Below are 15714 nucleotides of genomic sequence, written 5' to 3' on the forward strand. Positions count from 1 at the left end.
CCACAATTGTAGCTAAATTACCTGAAGCAATGCTGTCATATTTACACAATGTAGAATTTGATTATTGCCCAAACATTTAGGGAAGAACAAATAGCAATTCACAACAAAAAGCTTCCATTTATAATTTGAAAGTTGAACACTTTCAATCAACTGTTTGACATTCAGCACATGAAATGAGACACAGTGAGTCGTCAGACTATGCTCTTTTCCACTCTGATCCTAATTCCACATCACATAAGATAACCTTGCTGAGTCTAAGTTGGCTCAGATTCCTCTGACCATCATGTGGATCTCCTCTAATAGCTGTATGTGTCAGATCTAGTGTTACATATCCCTGCAACAACAGCAAACAATATATGTGGAGACAGTCCAATGAAAGCCTTACTTATCATTTCCTTAACATCTGCTGCCCCAGCAGGTCATAGCCTTCCTGGGAACTGGAAGCGGTTGCTGTGTCCAGGAGACATAGTATTTTACAGCCTGTGTGCCAACAGAGTACTTGCCACACAGAGGCAGACTGCTGACTGTGTGTGTCTGTGTGTATAAGTATATGTGTGTGCGTGCGTGTGTGTTTATACCAGACCCATGAGCCCCTGGGCTATCGATGGACCAGCATCAGTAGGTCTGGCATGGAATCACTGAGAGATAACATCCAGTCCTAAACTCTTCTCGAATCCAAAAGCATGTGGTTTGTGGAAAGGTTGGGGTGTGTGTACAGGGAACCCAAGTCTGGCTGCCAGGCACACCACACAGCATTGCAGTGAGTGTGGCATGAGTAATGATGCATGGTAGGGGGGATTGTGTGACTAATGGGTCAGATGTGTCCACTTTGTGCCCACTGATTCCATGGGTACACTCAGTGTCTCTGCAGCCATGCATGTCTGAGCACATCTGAACAAACAAGGTACATCAAACTCTGCTCCAGCAGGGCTACTTATCATCGTCATCCTCCAAGCGGTACAGTATAGTGAGAGGCAGGGCTATTGGCATTTGTGAATTATCAATACGCCTCAGAAGCAGGGTTGAGGGACAAAATAAAGTGCTAACTGGAGGGATTTTAGGTAAGTTAACCATCCACAAGACTTATTGTCAAGTGTTCCAACAGCCATGCTTTTACAATTCAGCTCTGTTTCACATCTTAATCCAGTCATTAGTCAAGGTGTGTGCTACAAGTACACAGCTACCTTCAGGGGCTACAGCTGCATTTCAATGAGATGCGACGTGGACAAAGTTTTGTTCAAAGATCCATCTTTACTAGAAAATCTATCAAACTGAGGTATAGCATATTGGTTATGGGTGCTGAATTACAGCTCTTTCTAGGACATAGCACAGGCTCTCCCAAGTGTTCAGTGATAAAACATTTCATGAACCACGTCAATGGGGTAATTTGTTACCCATAATTTTCAAACCATTTCTACAAGGTCAGCTTGAAAATTCCATCTGACAATATCCAGATATAGGGCAGGTCTGAATAGCATATTTCATGTCTTAGTTTCACTTTTAGATTTGTTAAACAAAATGTTTTACTTCATACAGTTGAAGGGGCATAATACATTATGGACACAAGTAATGTTGGTTTATAACAATTTGGGGAGACGATAAAACCATTTAAATGCCATCATTTCTGTGCAGTATCAGCTTAGTAGCAGAATGCCTATAACAAGGATGTTTAGCTCATATATTTGTAGTTCTATCCATTATTTCACTGATTGACACCTCCAGTGATGTATCTTGCCAGTTTTTGTTTACAGCTCAGAGGTGATGTAGATAGGTGTTGATCATTAATGTGAAACATCCATTGTCATTCTCTGAAGGGAGGAGGCTCATTTTGGTTTGAAATGTCAGAAGAGAGGTGCAGCCAAATCCTGCTGCGATTCTGCGGTGGACATTGTCAAAGTGTCAACGTGTTGTTACTCATTTCAACTGTCCTTGTGTGTAAGGGAAAAAGTACAATTATTTTAGAAAACAGGCCTAGTCTACTTCCAAACAACCCAAAATTATTCCCTATACAACCCATATCCAGCTGCTCATGTAATATTTTATCAAAACAATGCAAAAGGATTCATTTATTTGCCTTTGACACATCTGATACATCATTTTGTTTTAGTCCATGGAAGGTTCTCTGGTCAATTCCTTTCCCTAAGGCTTTTCCCATTGGAGAGAAGATATCCCCATGCATCCGTCTGTGTGCAGGCAAGGCTGTGGGAAGAGTATGCAGAGTGTGTTGATTGTACTGTGAATACAACTGCTGATCTCATTGATTCTGTCCAGGAGACGAGTCCTCTGGGTTTTGCTGATGTTTATACATGAGGATGATGACGCTTGCTAAGTTGAAAAGAGACGATAAATCAATATCCAAGGTGAAAAGGAGGGAGATCTCGGGCAAGCTATGGGTTTGTTTTCCAAATTTGGTTTTTCTCCTTCTGGTAAGGCCAACGGGCTTTGTCTTCAGTTCTCAATGGTACTGAAGCCACGGATGCTTTCAGTAAACAGTTGAACTCATTCCCACTTTCAGAATAACTCAAACAGATACATATTATGTTGCCAATACACTGTGGACACAACCTTATCTCACCCTACAGTAACTGTTCTCACCCATTTTGATTTAGAAACCATATTTTACAGTGGTCTATATTGAAGAGCACTATCAAAGTAAATTCACAATAATGAGTAATACACTGCTGTTCATCCATTCAGCTTTTCTCAGATATGCAATTTCAACAAACAGCATTGAACATGACTAGGATTTGGGAAAGATGATTGCTCATTAAAAAAAGCAGGTTATAGTCTCACAGCATAATCAGTTTGGCTTCAGAACAGACCTTTCTTCATCAAAGTAATCAGTTCATCACACCCACTCCCCACCTCTACATATTATGCCATAACCAGTCAGTGAAACTTCTAAGTGTGGTATTGTGTTAGCATCCGAGTAAAACACTTCACTGATGCGTACACATTACTGACTGATAGAACACCATTAGAAGGTGCTTTGGGTGACTCATTTGGAATAAATCAACTGTTGGTAGACAGTATATGTGCAATTCAGTCTTGCTTGTATGAATCTTGCATCTAATCTTAGAACTGGATGGGATGTATTCAAATGGTTTCAAACCAACATCGAGCATGGTCTCATTAGGTTTGAAGGGAGAGAAAAATACTGGGGAAAGAGGGCTCTCTGAACAATAGAGCTGTTGGTCCTTCAGTTGCCATGGTAAGGGACAAAGAAAAAGGGATGGGGAGATGGTCATTGTGTGTGTGTAGCTTCCCAGGACTAGATTACCATTCAGCCAGCAGTGGTCATGGTGTGCTCATGCCAGGTAATGTACTCATTTTACAATCCAGAAAACACTCGGTGTCTATAATAAATATAATAATAAAATAACCCACCTTCACATCCCTTTTAACACTGGACATAATGAGGTCCCTGGCTAAAATTGTCGGGATTAATTATTAATGTGGAATCTGTATACACATGCAGATAGTAAACATGGACATTGAGTTTGAAATGGAAATAAGCCCCCTTTATTTGATATTGATTTTATATAAAAAATTACTTACATTTAATACATTTCTTCAAAATACAAGCAGCCGAACAACATACAAATCAAATACAAAATTATAAAATTTGTTATATCTATTGTCATCCTTTCTGAAAGTAACAGTTGAATAGTTCTCGGAATAACCTTGTCGTCATAGAGTTATGTTAAATCCTTCCATGTATACATCCTTTTGCCGTATGTTGATTCTGAGACCTACAAAAATATGGACATCATTTGAACATACAATATTTGTGATTCTGTTCGCAGAACATTCATGTTGAGCTCCAACCTCTTTGACCAAAGCAGTAACAGTACATGAAATAATACCAGCTCAGAAACATCTTCTATTTGAAGCAGAGCAAAAACCGGTTTGCAATGAATATATGATAATGAAAAAAGTGAAGAGAGGGGAAAATAACATGGTGTGAAATGATTCATAAAAAAACAAGCTTCACTTCTCAAAGAAAAAGCTGTGACATCATACAATAGATAAACGCATGGATGAATGTGAAGATAATAATGGAAAAATAAAGGATAATCTAAGGTAAAAAAAGAAAATTCTGACAAGCAATCCAGTCCTCCTTCAGTCTACTACTGCATCAGAATAACACCTTGTTGATTTCACTTTTACAAGAGATATGCAGAAACAGAAATACAGTAAGTGCTGTATCTTTAAGATTAAAATTGTGCACAATTGTAGATCTCTGGTGTTAGTTTTTTTTTTTTTTTTTCAGCAGCTTTACTTCAGTGTTATACACTATGTGCTGTATAACAAATGTTTGACAAACATTGGGAACTAAACCAACAAACTAAACCAAGAGCCTGATAGGAAATAGAAAATGTGTATTTTCCTTTTCACTTTATACATTTGTACACTCGTATAAAAGGGAGTAGAAAGTGTCAGGCTATGCGGCGGTTTCACGAATTGTCCCCTCCAGTTTCTTTGGGAGTAGCTCTCTCCTCTCATCGATGTTGATGACTGGCTTCCGACAGTTCTGTCCATCAAGGTATATCTTTGCATACACTGGGTTGGAGTAGTTCATTGGCTGCAGTGTAACAGATAATATATGCATCAGACATTGGAACAGAGGCACATCAAACCCTCACAGCTGGCATTTTGATTGGCAGATCACTTAATGGCAACATTTACAGATCCATGGTTTGTTGACATAGACAGGCTGACAGTCAAGCTATACTGTTAAGCTTGCTCAAATGTAAACAAACAAAGCAGCCAAGATTAATTAGAGAGTAAAACCAGGTAAGAATGATGGAGATAGTTCATGCATATTAGTAAAGTTAGATTAAAAAACGTTGTACCGCTACTGCTAATGAATTTCCAATACTAACTCCTAGACTGCTTGGTCAAATTGCACATGGAAGCCAGAGTCTACAGAACAGAGGGGGGCTGGACAATGATTCACCTGTCCAGGTATAACTTCCTTGGGCACAGCATGTATGCCCAGGGTACAAGGGTCACTGGATTTCACACACCAGCCCTGAAACACACAAGTTCTGCCACTGTTCACCATGTTCATGAGGCAAACTTTTCTTCTGTTACTGCAATTGAAAATGAATGTTCTTACGCATTCATTAGATCATCTACCGAATAAAGCAGTTTGCGTGCAACTGTCAGATTTTTGGTTCAACTTAAACTAGAAAAGAAAATATGTGTCTTTCTATTTGAACTAACATATGGCTTCAAAGCAACCACATATTTTTTTTAACCTGTCATGAATGCTGATTCAGTCAGAAACAATAAAGGGACGTTTAGAAGGGTTAGCTGGTTGAGATTCCAGGCATGTTTCAGATAAAAACAGATCCAGGTGGAGCTGACAATAGCAGATGTCAAAGTTGGCAGGGCAAGAAGCAATAGCATTAGGCTTGAAGCTGTAGAAAGCAAAATAGATAACAAGATCAGAAAGGCTGTTATGATTTATTTGATATGCTGAGTGTTAGTGCAGTGTTGAGACCAACTTAGAGAATAAATCAACAACAGATAAAATGTCCCCTTGGTACAAGAACTGTATAGAGCACATGAATAAATCAAATCTCCATCAGTCCAGGCAGGGTTAACACTCGGAATAGAAAATACACACCAGAATGTCTAATGTACATCAAATCACAACACTGCAGGTATAAAGTCAGCTCCATGGCGTAGGTTCTAAACCCGAGGACTTCAAATGTTAATCACACTAACAACTGTGCTATCAAAGTCTCTATACATTTTTTATATATGCATGATGCCCATGTAGACAGGTGTAAATACTGTGAGTAGTGCCAATATACACAAATACCAGTAAATTACACTTAGAGCAAAAATAATCATTGTCACATTGACGTCTTGTTGACTCAACAAAGACTAATCCCACTTCAGACTGCAGTTTCCATAGAGGATTAGTTTTCCGTCAAAAACATAGGCCCCGTGTGTTTTTCCTTGCTTTTACTTATCGCAGAGTCCTTTGTGTGCAAACCTTGTGAGGGTCCAGCGTGAAGTTGGGTCGCAGCAAGCTGCCAGCATCTGCGTGGTTGTCATGGTCAACCTCATACATGTTGTACGAGGGGTTACCGATCTCCACGTTCAATCCACCATTAGTCATCGGCTGCCTCTGTCCTCGTTTACCCCTGGTAGGAGCACAACAACACCAAATACCACAGTCCAGTATGTCCAACCTGATCTCTCTGAGATCAAATAGACTATGAGCCATGGAGGGCGTAGGAGAAACATCAGAAATATGCAGGATTCTGTCAAACTTAGACTAGTCTTACCTCTGCTTCCGTTTGCAGAAGCAAACCCCGGCTACCACAGTGGTGATCAAGATGACGAGCAGGACCAGAGGCACAATTATAGCGATGCTCCCTGCAGGACCGGGGGGAAGGGAGGAGAAGAACAGAGATAAAGCAAGTGGTACTACTGCTGTCACTGCTACGCTGTAAGTAGGCTACCTTCGCTTTAAACGAACCAAGCCTGCTCTGCACCGTCTGTCCAGTAGTTATGTTCTGTTGAAATGCGGCTACTGTGGAAATGTCTCGCCTCTGACAACTACCCTTCTTCTAATCATTATTGCTGTCATTCACTGCACCAATACGGCAATACCAGGATACGTTTATAATAAACAAAGCCTGCAACCATCATTCACATGCGCTAGGTTCAATTTAGCGAGAGAACACACCAGGAGAGCAAGGTAATAGATAACAGGATTATCTATCCCTTTGCAGGCACACTCACCTCCACTTGTGTTGTCTGATCGACTGCTCTTTGGGGCCGGCCTTTCACACTGTGTGCCCGCCCAGTTGGCAGAACACCTGAAGAAAGTCAATCATAGAAGCTGAATTAGCCACACTGTCAAACAAAAGCATCATATATGTACTGTAAGTTATTAGTACAACTTTGTCTACTTTTAATTTGAAATACAATGGTCCATGACATCGTTTACTGTACAGAGTGTACTTTACTTTATAGATATAAACAGCGGCACTAAATCGATAGTACGCTGAGAAATGTGGCTATGCTGTATAATCAGCAGAAAAAGACCATTCAAAAACAAGGAGTCATCTCATTTGCTTTTGGATGGGGTCCAATGGGAGTGATGTATGACCCTAGTTAGAAGAGGTGATTTCCAATTTGGCATGATTGACGCAGATGGCTTCGTAAAGCATGAATGATCTGACGGGTACAACTGGATGATGACAGAATGAAATTACACTAAATTACATGCACTCCAAAACTCTGAACACCAAGCTATGATAAATACCAATTTCCCAAATACAGTACATATAGAAAATAAATCACCACCCACAGACAGAAATGTTACAGCATGGAACCATTATGAATTCTAATGAAAAATAAAACAATGTATTTAAAGTCTCCTTTCTGGTGGTCGGATCTGAACAATGGATGGAAAAAAACTGACAAAACATTTCAGCAGAAGCTGAGCGGCAAATGGCTGTTTACTTGTGCACACATACAAACACTGGACACATATCTTAAAACGATTTATTTGGAATCTAAGACCATCCACTATTAAATACCGATGCTGACACAACACATTTGAACTGTCTGGCATTGCAAAATTAAGCCACCATGCACTGGGCACAGGCCACTTATGACAACGAATCACAATCACAAACAAACACTCTCACTTTGATCTCAACCCCTGGAGGTGTGTGGGAATGATGCTGTGTGTGGATGGGTAGGAAGCAGGGCTGAGCAGTAGAAGAAGGTGTGCAAGTAATGCAGAGATGTGGACCACGTATACTGGGGCTGAAATGAAGCCGGATGGAGAATGAGCAGGAGTGGGTGGAAAGGGGGCTTTGGGGGTAGCTGGAAAGGTGAGGGACCTACTTGCAGCGTGGTTTGTTAAGGGCAGTGATTGTGCACATCCCCTCATTCTGACAGAAGTAATCACATGGGTTGGCCAGCTCATCACAACGTTGGTTCTTGAACCCTGACGTGCAGCTGCAAAACATTGTGGTGGAGGGGGTGATAATGGGTCTGGACAAGGACTGTGCAGGGTGATAGCTTTCGGCGACACTAAGAAATGACATCATTTATTCATCGGCCATATCAAGTTTGCCCCAACAAGTCCAACTGAATGTAATTTTACCATTGTTTCGATGTAAATTCAAATCATTTGTTGTTAATCAACATCTTGTGATATAAGAGATGCATCTGTTCAACAGACGTTTGCAGTAGTCCCCTTTTGTATCTGTAAAAACTGTTATACTGTCATACTGTTTATGTTTGAGGGAAATTAATTACCTGTTTTTTCCATACATGTGTATGTAGGCAACTTCAATGATTGGAAATAGGCATGTGATGACAATAAAAAACAAAAACAATCTTAAAAAATAATCTGTCATTCAAACTCTGCTTTTAGTATAGAAAGTGAATTGCATGAGAATGGAAAAAAGTGTCTAAGTTACTTTCTATTAACATTGAACAGGCTGATCATTTTTGCTTTAGCAAGACATTCAAGAGTTCTCAAATGCTCTTCTTGACTGCCTTGTCAGTTGTCTAAAAATATTTTGTCTTTTTTATTCTATTGAGTAGCTCATTCTGCGTGTAGAGGCTTAAGTAGAGCCTGGATGAGATATCCATTTACTCTGTTATAGTATAAGGTCAAACATTATGATTTCTTGACACAGACAGATCCATCATCTCACCTAATCTTTAGGCCTCGAAGCCAATGAATAAACCACATTATCAAGATCTGTTAACCTCATGGAAATGAGATGGGATAATTTGCATAGAAATTGATTTTATCCCTCGAATTGTGCCAGTCATGGACACAAATTTCATTTTAACTACAATGAACAATGGGCAGTAAAAAAAAAAGATTCTGCAACAAGGTTTTTTTTCCCAGATGTGTTTCCAATTTTGTCTTTGGGGCGCTCTTTAACATTGAACCCCACCTGATTATAGCAACGCTGAAATTAATCTTTGGGGACCACCAGGACCTTGGAGAACCCTCTTGCATTGACAATAACTTCATGTCTGCCTACCACGGTATTGTCCTGTCTAAGTAATTTCTACAGAATTCACGCCGCTCATAGCTTATACAACACATTCCTCGGGCTACTACTGAGGATCAAAATCAAAGGCCACCACAATGAACAGACAGGTTAGGTTCAGAAAATAATAGGGTATCTTCATAACAGAAGTCTTTGGGGACTTTGACTCCACAGTTTCCTGGAATTTCGACAACTACACCCCTCGCTGAGCTGTTTTTGACATGTCACAAAGCATCAGACACAGTCTGAATCTTTGGATTTCTAAAGCTGTTCTTCAAACTACTTAGAACTTCCAGGTACAGTCAACTATGACATTGTTTCTTTTTGTGTCAAAGAATTATACCCCCAACTGTTACTCAGCCTGCATTCACTAGTGTCAAACTGTCCCCCTAGGAACCACCACTTCTATTAGACATCCAGCCCTTTTTTCTCTAGAATCACTCACTGGTACAAAAACCCATGAAGATTTGATTCAGCTCCAGGCAAGTCTAGAACACAACACCAGTATTTGTATGGAATAAAGACACAGAGAACATCATTGCTTTTGGTTTTTCCTGTGACTGTTAAAGGGCTACTTACTGGCAGAAGGGCAGGTTGGTGTCTGGGTCCAGGTGACAGATGCCTCCGTTGTAACAGTAACCGTCACACAGTTGACAGCTGGGCGCTATTCTGCCATTCGTGCAGCTGCAGAGGTTAACAGCTCATATAAAGTTCCTCTCTTGAGAGAGGATGATGATGCATGTTTTCAATCATGCCTGCTGACACCGTTTTATAGTATTTTAAATAAAACAGCCCAGAACTGAATGATTTTAATGCAATTGATATTGTGAGTGGAATGGATTCAATAATATTTCTCTAGAATATTCAATCAAATAAGTGTACTGATAATAATAACTCACTTGCAGACCGCGTCTCCCGAGTCCTCGTTGACCAAACAAGGGGCTCCATGGCAACGCTGACACTTGTCTACCTCACACTTGTTTCCTTCAAATCTGGCTGGACACACACATTCAACATGGCCACTGCTGGACAATGTGCAGGCCCTGGAGTTTACACAGTAGTGATGGCAGATATCTATCATAGAGGAAGTCGAGAAAGAGACAGGGAGAGAAATAAAGGGAGATAGAGTGGTGTATCTCTGATTAATGAGGAACAGGAAGCTGGTTTGATTGGAATTTTACAGGGCTTTAATGAGACTTAATTATCCGCATCAAATAGCATATTGTCCAAGATGGAAACGTATCATCCCTTGGGCGAGCAACAGTACGCATTAATGCTGCTCTACTGAAATTGTTTTACCACAATTTAAAATGACAAAACCTTCATAAAAGGAGGACACATTTTATCAGTTTGCCACAGAAACACCCAAAGGTTGTTAGAGTGGCATTTAGAAATGCACTACTGAAAATTTGGCATTTTAAAACAGCACGTAGAATTTTGTTTCATTGGATGGGCCTTACCACATGGTATTTAAGATGAGACAATGGTAATGAATATACAGTATCCAATCCCACATTTTGAATATGCTACAGTATGTTTTTGAGGTCTCTTGATAGGTGATTGGGCTTACGGTATGAGCAGCGGTCTCCGGTATATTCTGCCATGCACCGGCACACAGGCTGGTTCCCTTGGCTGACATCACAGGTGCCCCCATTTAGACAGTAGTTATCACACACCCGCTTCTCACAGAATGGACCTGTGAACCCTGCTGGACAGCGACATGTAGGCTTCCCTGTGTGTGTAAGCAAGAGACAGACACACAGAAAGGGGAAGAGCGAGAGAGAGATCATTTGAAAGGTTTCTGTATTTCACAAACACAGTATGAATGGAATTGCATTCTTTTTCAAAGTTGTTTGAAAAATGGTCCACAAGGGCAGGTCCCTAGAGGTCAGAAGTACAAAATTGAAATATTACCAGCCTCTTAATTGATAACTGTGGGTGCCTCCGGTCTCCCTCCATCACCTAACTGGGTACTTGAGAAAACCTATTTGACAGTAAGCTCTCCCAAGCCCATCCTCCATCACTCATTTGGTGCAATACCCCCCTGCCAGGGGATATGTGCTCAACGCAGCGAAACCTCTTACTTTATGAAAAACCAGTCAGTTGCAAAGCATGAATGAGCAGTCAGTGACTCTTTGCCCAGCAGCAGAACAAATATTACATCACTTTGTTTCACCCCCTTTTACTGCATTGTACAAACAGGAGCTGGCATATGTCACAGAGCAGAACACTGGCCTTACTGGTTGGACCAGCTTCAAATGAAAATTAGTGGTCAACAATGAAGGACTTGTCGACATCAATTCAATACTAAAAACCCTTCAACACTTCAACTGCTCAAATCACCCAGTTACTATAATCTCAGACATTACTTTTCACCAACAGGTGACTGGCCAGGAGAGGCAGCATATAGGGTGGTGAAATGCAGTACAGCACTAAACACAATGACTGATTGCTTGCACTAAACCGACTTGGAATGCTACCCAGCAACAGTACACTATAAAGCATCCTCATCCCTACACAGGGATGCTGTCACAACAGGACTTTGCCTTGCGGCCAAAAGACGTCATTCCTATCAGCAAGAGAGAAGGGAATAAGCATTTGATTCAAAACATTCAAATCCAAAGCCACATACCTATCTCTAAATACAAACCCACTGTCCAAACAGCAGCAATTACTGCTCTGACTCATCGAAAAACCAGACTGTTCAATCTCAATGTAGTTTTTCATGCGGTGCCAGTAAACATTCTGCAACAATCTTACTACTTTTTAAAGACAGTCTCTGAGATGGACTTTCATTATCCTTCCACAGGGTTCACAAATGCATCACAGTACTATATACTACACTACTTACTTCACACATTGCACCACCTTGGCACATTTACATAATAAACCCTCTGTGTTTATCATTTCAAACTTATGTTCCATCTCTAGAAAAAGCATTTATTTCACAGTTGACGCCACAGCAATACACACATGTCAGACTGGGTATAAATGCTGTTGTTGATTCAAAGAGGATTGTTACCAAGGGGCTCTGAGGTGTTGAATATGATTGCCCTCTTGTCTGCATTATGTAGACAGTGAAGTAATGTAAAGTAAAAGTGATATAGCACAGTCTGTTTTATATGGCATTCATTTCCTTCGATATGCTTGGCAGATCTCCTTGAAGCAAGACTATGTAGATGCATTTCATATTTGTTTCCTGAAACGTTTTAACTTGAAATGCAAACAGTGGAATGTGCAAAACACTGTTGATGAGGGACTGGAGACTCACCCAGGGGAGAGCCCATGCAGGTGCCTCCGTTTAGGCAGTAGTCTGTACAGTGGTTCACCTCACATCTCTCTCCAGAGAAGTCAGGCCAGCAGTAACACCGCCAGTCTCCCTTCTCATTGGCCAGGCAGCGGCCACCGTTCTCGCAGGGCGGTCGACAGAGCTCCCCTAAAACACAGGGAAGGCCAGGTCAGTATGATACATTGTCTTGACTGGTTTGTTTATAACTTAATGTGTGATAAATGTAGACTTGGCTTAAGACAGTCTCCAAATTCCTTTAATTTAATCTTTATACACATTTGATTACAATTATGCTTTTGAAGAAATGTCGATCCTCTAAAACCTTCATCATGTGAGGAACAGTTGGCACATGTAATGACACCTGCCATATGATCAAGTCAGATATCACTGACATTCCCCAACAATGTATTGTATCAGAATATTTACATTCTGATCAGAATATTTGGACCCTGATAGTTATATTCCAAACATTGTACAAGCTGAATTGAGATAATGCTACCATAGCATTTCTAGCAGGTCTTTTACAATACCACACCAAAGCCTACTGTACCTGAAATATTGACATCACTGCAGGTGCCGTTCACCACGATCTTCCCCTCTGGGCAAGTACAGGTGGCACCCGTCGGGTTCAGCAGACACATGAAGTCGCAACTCATCCTCAAACAGGGATTGGTGACTGCGTAAACATTATAAGGGAATATTACTGTCGGCGAATTTCTCTCTTGATCCATCCTGGTATCCAAGGCTGAAAGTAGTTTGCAAACAATACGCTGAATTGTGCAATGGTGCTATTTTTTTGGGGCACCAATGCTATTCATCTGACTAAGTCACTCTCCAACAGAAAAGCCTATTCTTTCCTATTTCTGAAGAGACACAACATATTCATCTTTTATAGAATAGATAAAGAAATGTATCTAACTCTATCAATCATTTAACAATAGCCTTTTCCATAGTTTGATCAACAATATGGTATATGGAACCTGGTGTTAAAAAGGGATTGTATGGCCAACTTAGCAAAGGGAGCTGTAAAGCAGACAGTATCAACAAGATTCTAAAATATTGGTCAAAAAAGTTAATAGAAGACTTCACACAAAAAATACTTCTATCTGCGAGGTAGATTACCAGTATATCTATTTATGGATTTCGGGTGGTAGGGATTGGGATCAAAAAAGTGAAAGAAAGGGTTGGTTTGTGTTTTGCTGAAGACATCAAAACTCACTGCTGTAGCTTTTTGCTGGGCTCGCACAATGTCTGCCCATAGACTACATGGCTGGACTAATGAGTCATTGGGGAATGGCCCAGCTGCCCTTTCACTGAAAAACCCCAAGCAAGACTGATCTGTCTGACAGCTCACAACTCCTAACGCCACTGAAGTAACACATAACATGGTACATGGTCTGTAGAAAAAAGCAAAGGAAAAGGGGATACAAAGGATCGTTTGGTCCTATCAGTGGGATGTGATTACTCTCTAATGTACCGGACGAGAAAAAAGGCAAAAGCTTGAAGACAACAGTGAGGTGCTAGAGACTGAAAGAGCCAGGTGCCTTTTCTTTCATGATCAGAAGGAGGGAGATGTCTGAGGTACTATACTGTAACCAGTCATGTTTCATTATTATTATCATCATTAGTATTAGGAAATTGTTAGGATTTAATTAGTCATGTTTAAAGAATACTCAATTTCTCAAGACTAATGATGTCTGTTCAACTGGGGCATTGGATATATGTTTATTTTTTGCAAAGTTCTCCTCAACACAACCGCAGCTCCAAATCTGGATACAATTTATTAAAAAAATTGAATTTACCATCTTGCTGTTTGTAGCGGTGGGCAATCAAGACGTTGGTGGGTTTCTCTAGACCTAGATTGAGAAACTCCACAGGCTGTTTGCCATACTTGTAGACCCTGAAGACCTCATGTTTCAACCCTGTTCCATAGATGTAGTCTTCAAATAAGTCAATCCTATAAGGCTGTGCTATTCCTGCAAAACAAAATAAATACAACCAACAAATCACCAAGTGCTTTAATTATTCTTTGTAACCTAAGGCAGAAGAGAGCAGTCTGTGCTGTGTGGGCAGAAAGATGCACTGAAGCTGCATCCATTGCTCAGAAAGTTTCCGTTCCTGACCACAAACAACGTTATTGAAGCAATCTGTGGATGAAACGTGGAGGAAATGAAACGTCCACATCAATAGCGTGTGCTTAGAGAGAAGCTGTGCTTTGTTCCCCAGTTGGCGTTACCGTGTCTGTCACTGATTGTCACCAGGGGGTCCGACCCGTCCAATCTCATGCTCCCTATCTCTGAAAGCTCAGGATCAGCCCAATACAAACGGTGGTTGAAGTAATCGATCGCCAGGCCTGGGGGGGAGGACGGAAAAGAAAAGATTTATTTGCCTTATGAGTTGTGCGAGGATCAATATGAACGCCTCTATTCTGGGAGCCCTTGGGTCTAAACAGCCTACTTGAAATATTTGAACACAAATGCATGGATTGCACTGTCAAGATCTCACATCACCCGTGGACAGGCTTTGTGAATAGGCAGTTATGTATGTGATCCTTCTGCTCCGTTTTGATGGAGGGAAGAGAGTGAGTACATTGAATCACGCCACCATTGTTGACAGATTTTTTTGCATGATGTCCTACATTTCCTTTACACAAGTGACTTACCGTTCTTTCTTTCTTTCGTTCTTTCTTTCATGAGTTGGACTGGATAAATGACCATGCTACTAAGGCGATTAAATAGGTTTGCGTTTTTCCTCTGATGATAAATTTCCCTTTCTGTGGCAGAGACAGTGCATGGGTCCCTTACATTAAAGGAGGCCAAACCATCTTTTAAAAAGTAGATCAGCACTAAGTGTGTCCCCAAGGACACAATAACAGCTTTAGACTGTGTCACAGCCACTCCTTTACCTTCTACATGGCCTTGTTTTCAAACAGCTCTATACAGTGCCATGCCTTGGTGAAACCACTTGTTCTTATATGGAAAGGGAGGAATTATGTACATTACTGACCTTTTCCACATGAAGTTCTACTTCATTTTTAGCTAAAAGAAATGTATCATGATGATATGTGGCTCAAGTCAATTTAATTTTTACCCGTGGGCCTCCTCAGGTTTTTCTCTAAGAGGACCCTCCGCATGGATCCATCCATGGCCGACTCCTCAATGTGGGAATGATCACCAATCACTGTCCAATACATCATCCTAAAGGGTACAAAGGAATGCATTTCCAGGTGCATATCAAGGCAATCTACAGTTGTCCTCAAAGGGGAGTAACAACACGTTTAAAACACAGTGAACTCTTCAGGCACATTTCCTAATACAAACTACCCAACATACCCAAAACGACTTACTTGTTTTCAACAAAACTCACTTGAGAATG

The 15714-nt window shown here is 40.7% G+C and overlaps 1 protein-coding gene across 1 annotated transcript in view; it reads right to left on the reverse strand.

The window, feature by feature from the left end:
• Positions 1 to 3521: 3521 nt before the first annotated feature.
• The window catches only part of lrp1bb (low density lipoprotein receptor-related protein 1Bb), a 147855-nt gene continuing 135662 nt past the window's right edge, over positions 3522 to 15714 (reverse strand). Inside the window, exons 79-91 of the mRNA XM_047047281.1 lie at positions 15430 to 15536; positions 14576 to 14692; positions 14142 to 14315; positions 12890 to 13015; positions 12322 to 12486; positions 10621 to 10782; positions 9950 to 10124; positions 9630 to 9734; positions 6766 to 6842; positions 6306 to 6396; positions 6011 to 6161; positions 4961 to 5035; positions 3522 to 4585 (exon numbers count right to left, since the gene is read on the reverse strand). Coding sequence (XP_046903237.1) covers positions 4445 to 4585; positions 4961 to 5035; positions 6011 to 6161; positions 6306 to 6396; positions 6766 to 6842; positions 9630 to 9734; positions 9950 to 10124; positions 10621 to 10782; positions 12322 to 12486; positions 12890 to 13015; positions 14142 to 14315; positions 14576 to 14692; positions 15430 to 15536 — 1666 coding nt within the window. The 3' untranslated portion in view covers positions 3522 to 4444. The remainder of the gene's footprint in view (positions 4586 to 4960; positions 5036 to 6010; positions 6162 to 6305; positions 6397 to 6765; positions 6843 to 9629; positions 9735 to 9949; positions 10125 to 10620; positions 10783 to 12321; positions 12487 to 12889; positions 13016 to 14141; positions 14316 to 14575; positions 14693 to 15429; positions 15537 to 15714) is intronic.

The sequence above is a fragment of the Hypomesus transpacificus genome, chromosome 23 (genome assembly GCF_021917145.1).
Source record: "Hypomesus transpacificus isolate Combined female chromosome 23, fHypTra1, whole genome shotgun sequence".
Lineage (NCBI taxonomy): Eukaryota > Metazoa > Chordata > Actinopteri > Osmeriformes > Osmeridae > Hypomesus > Hypomesus transpacificus.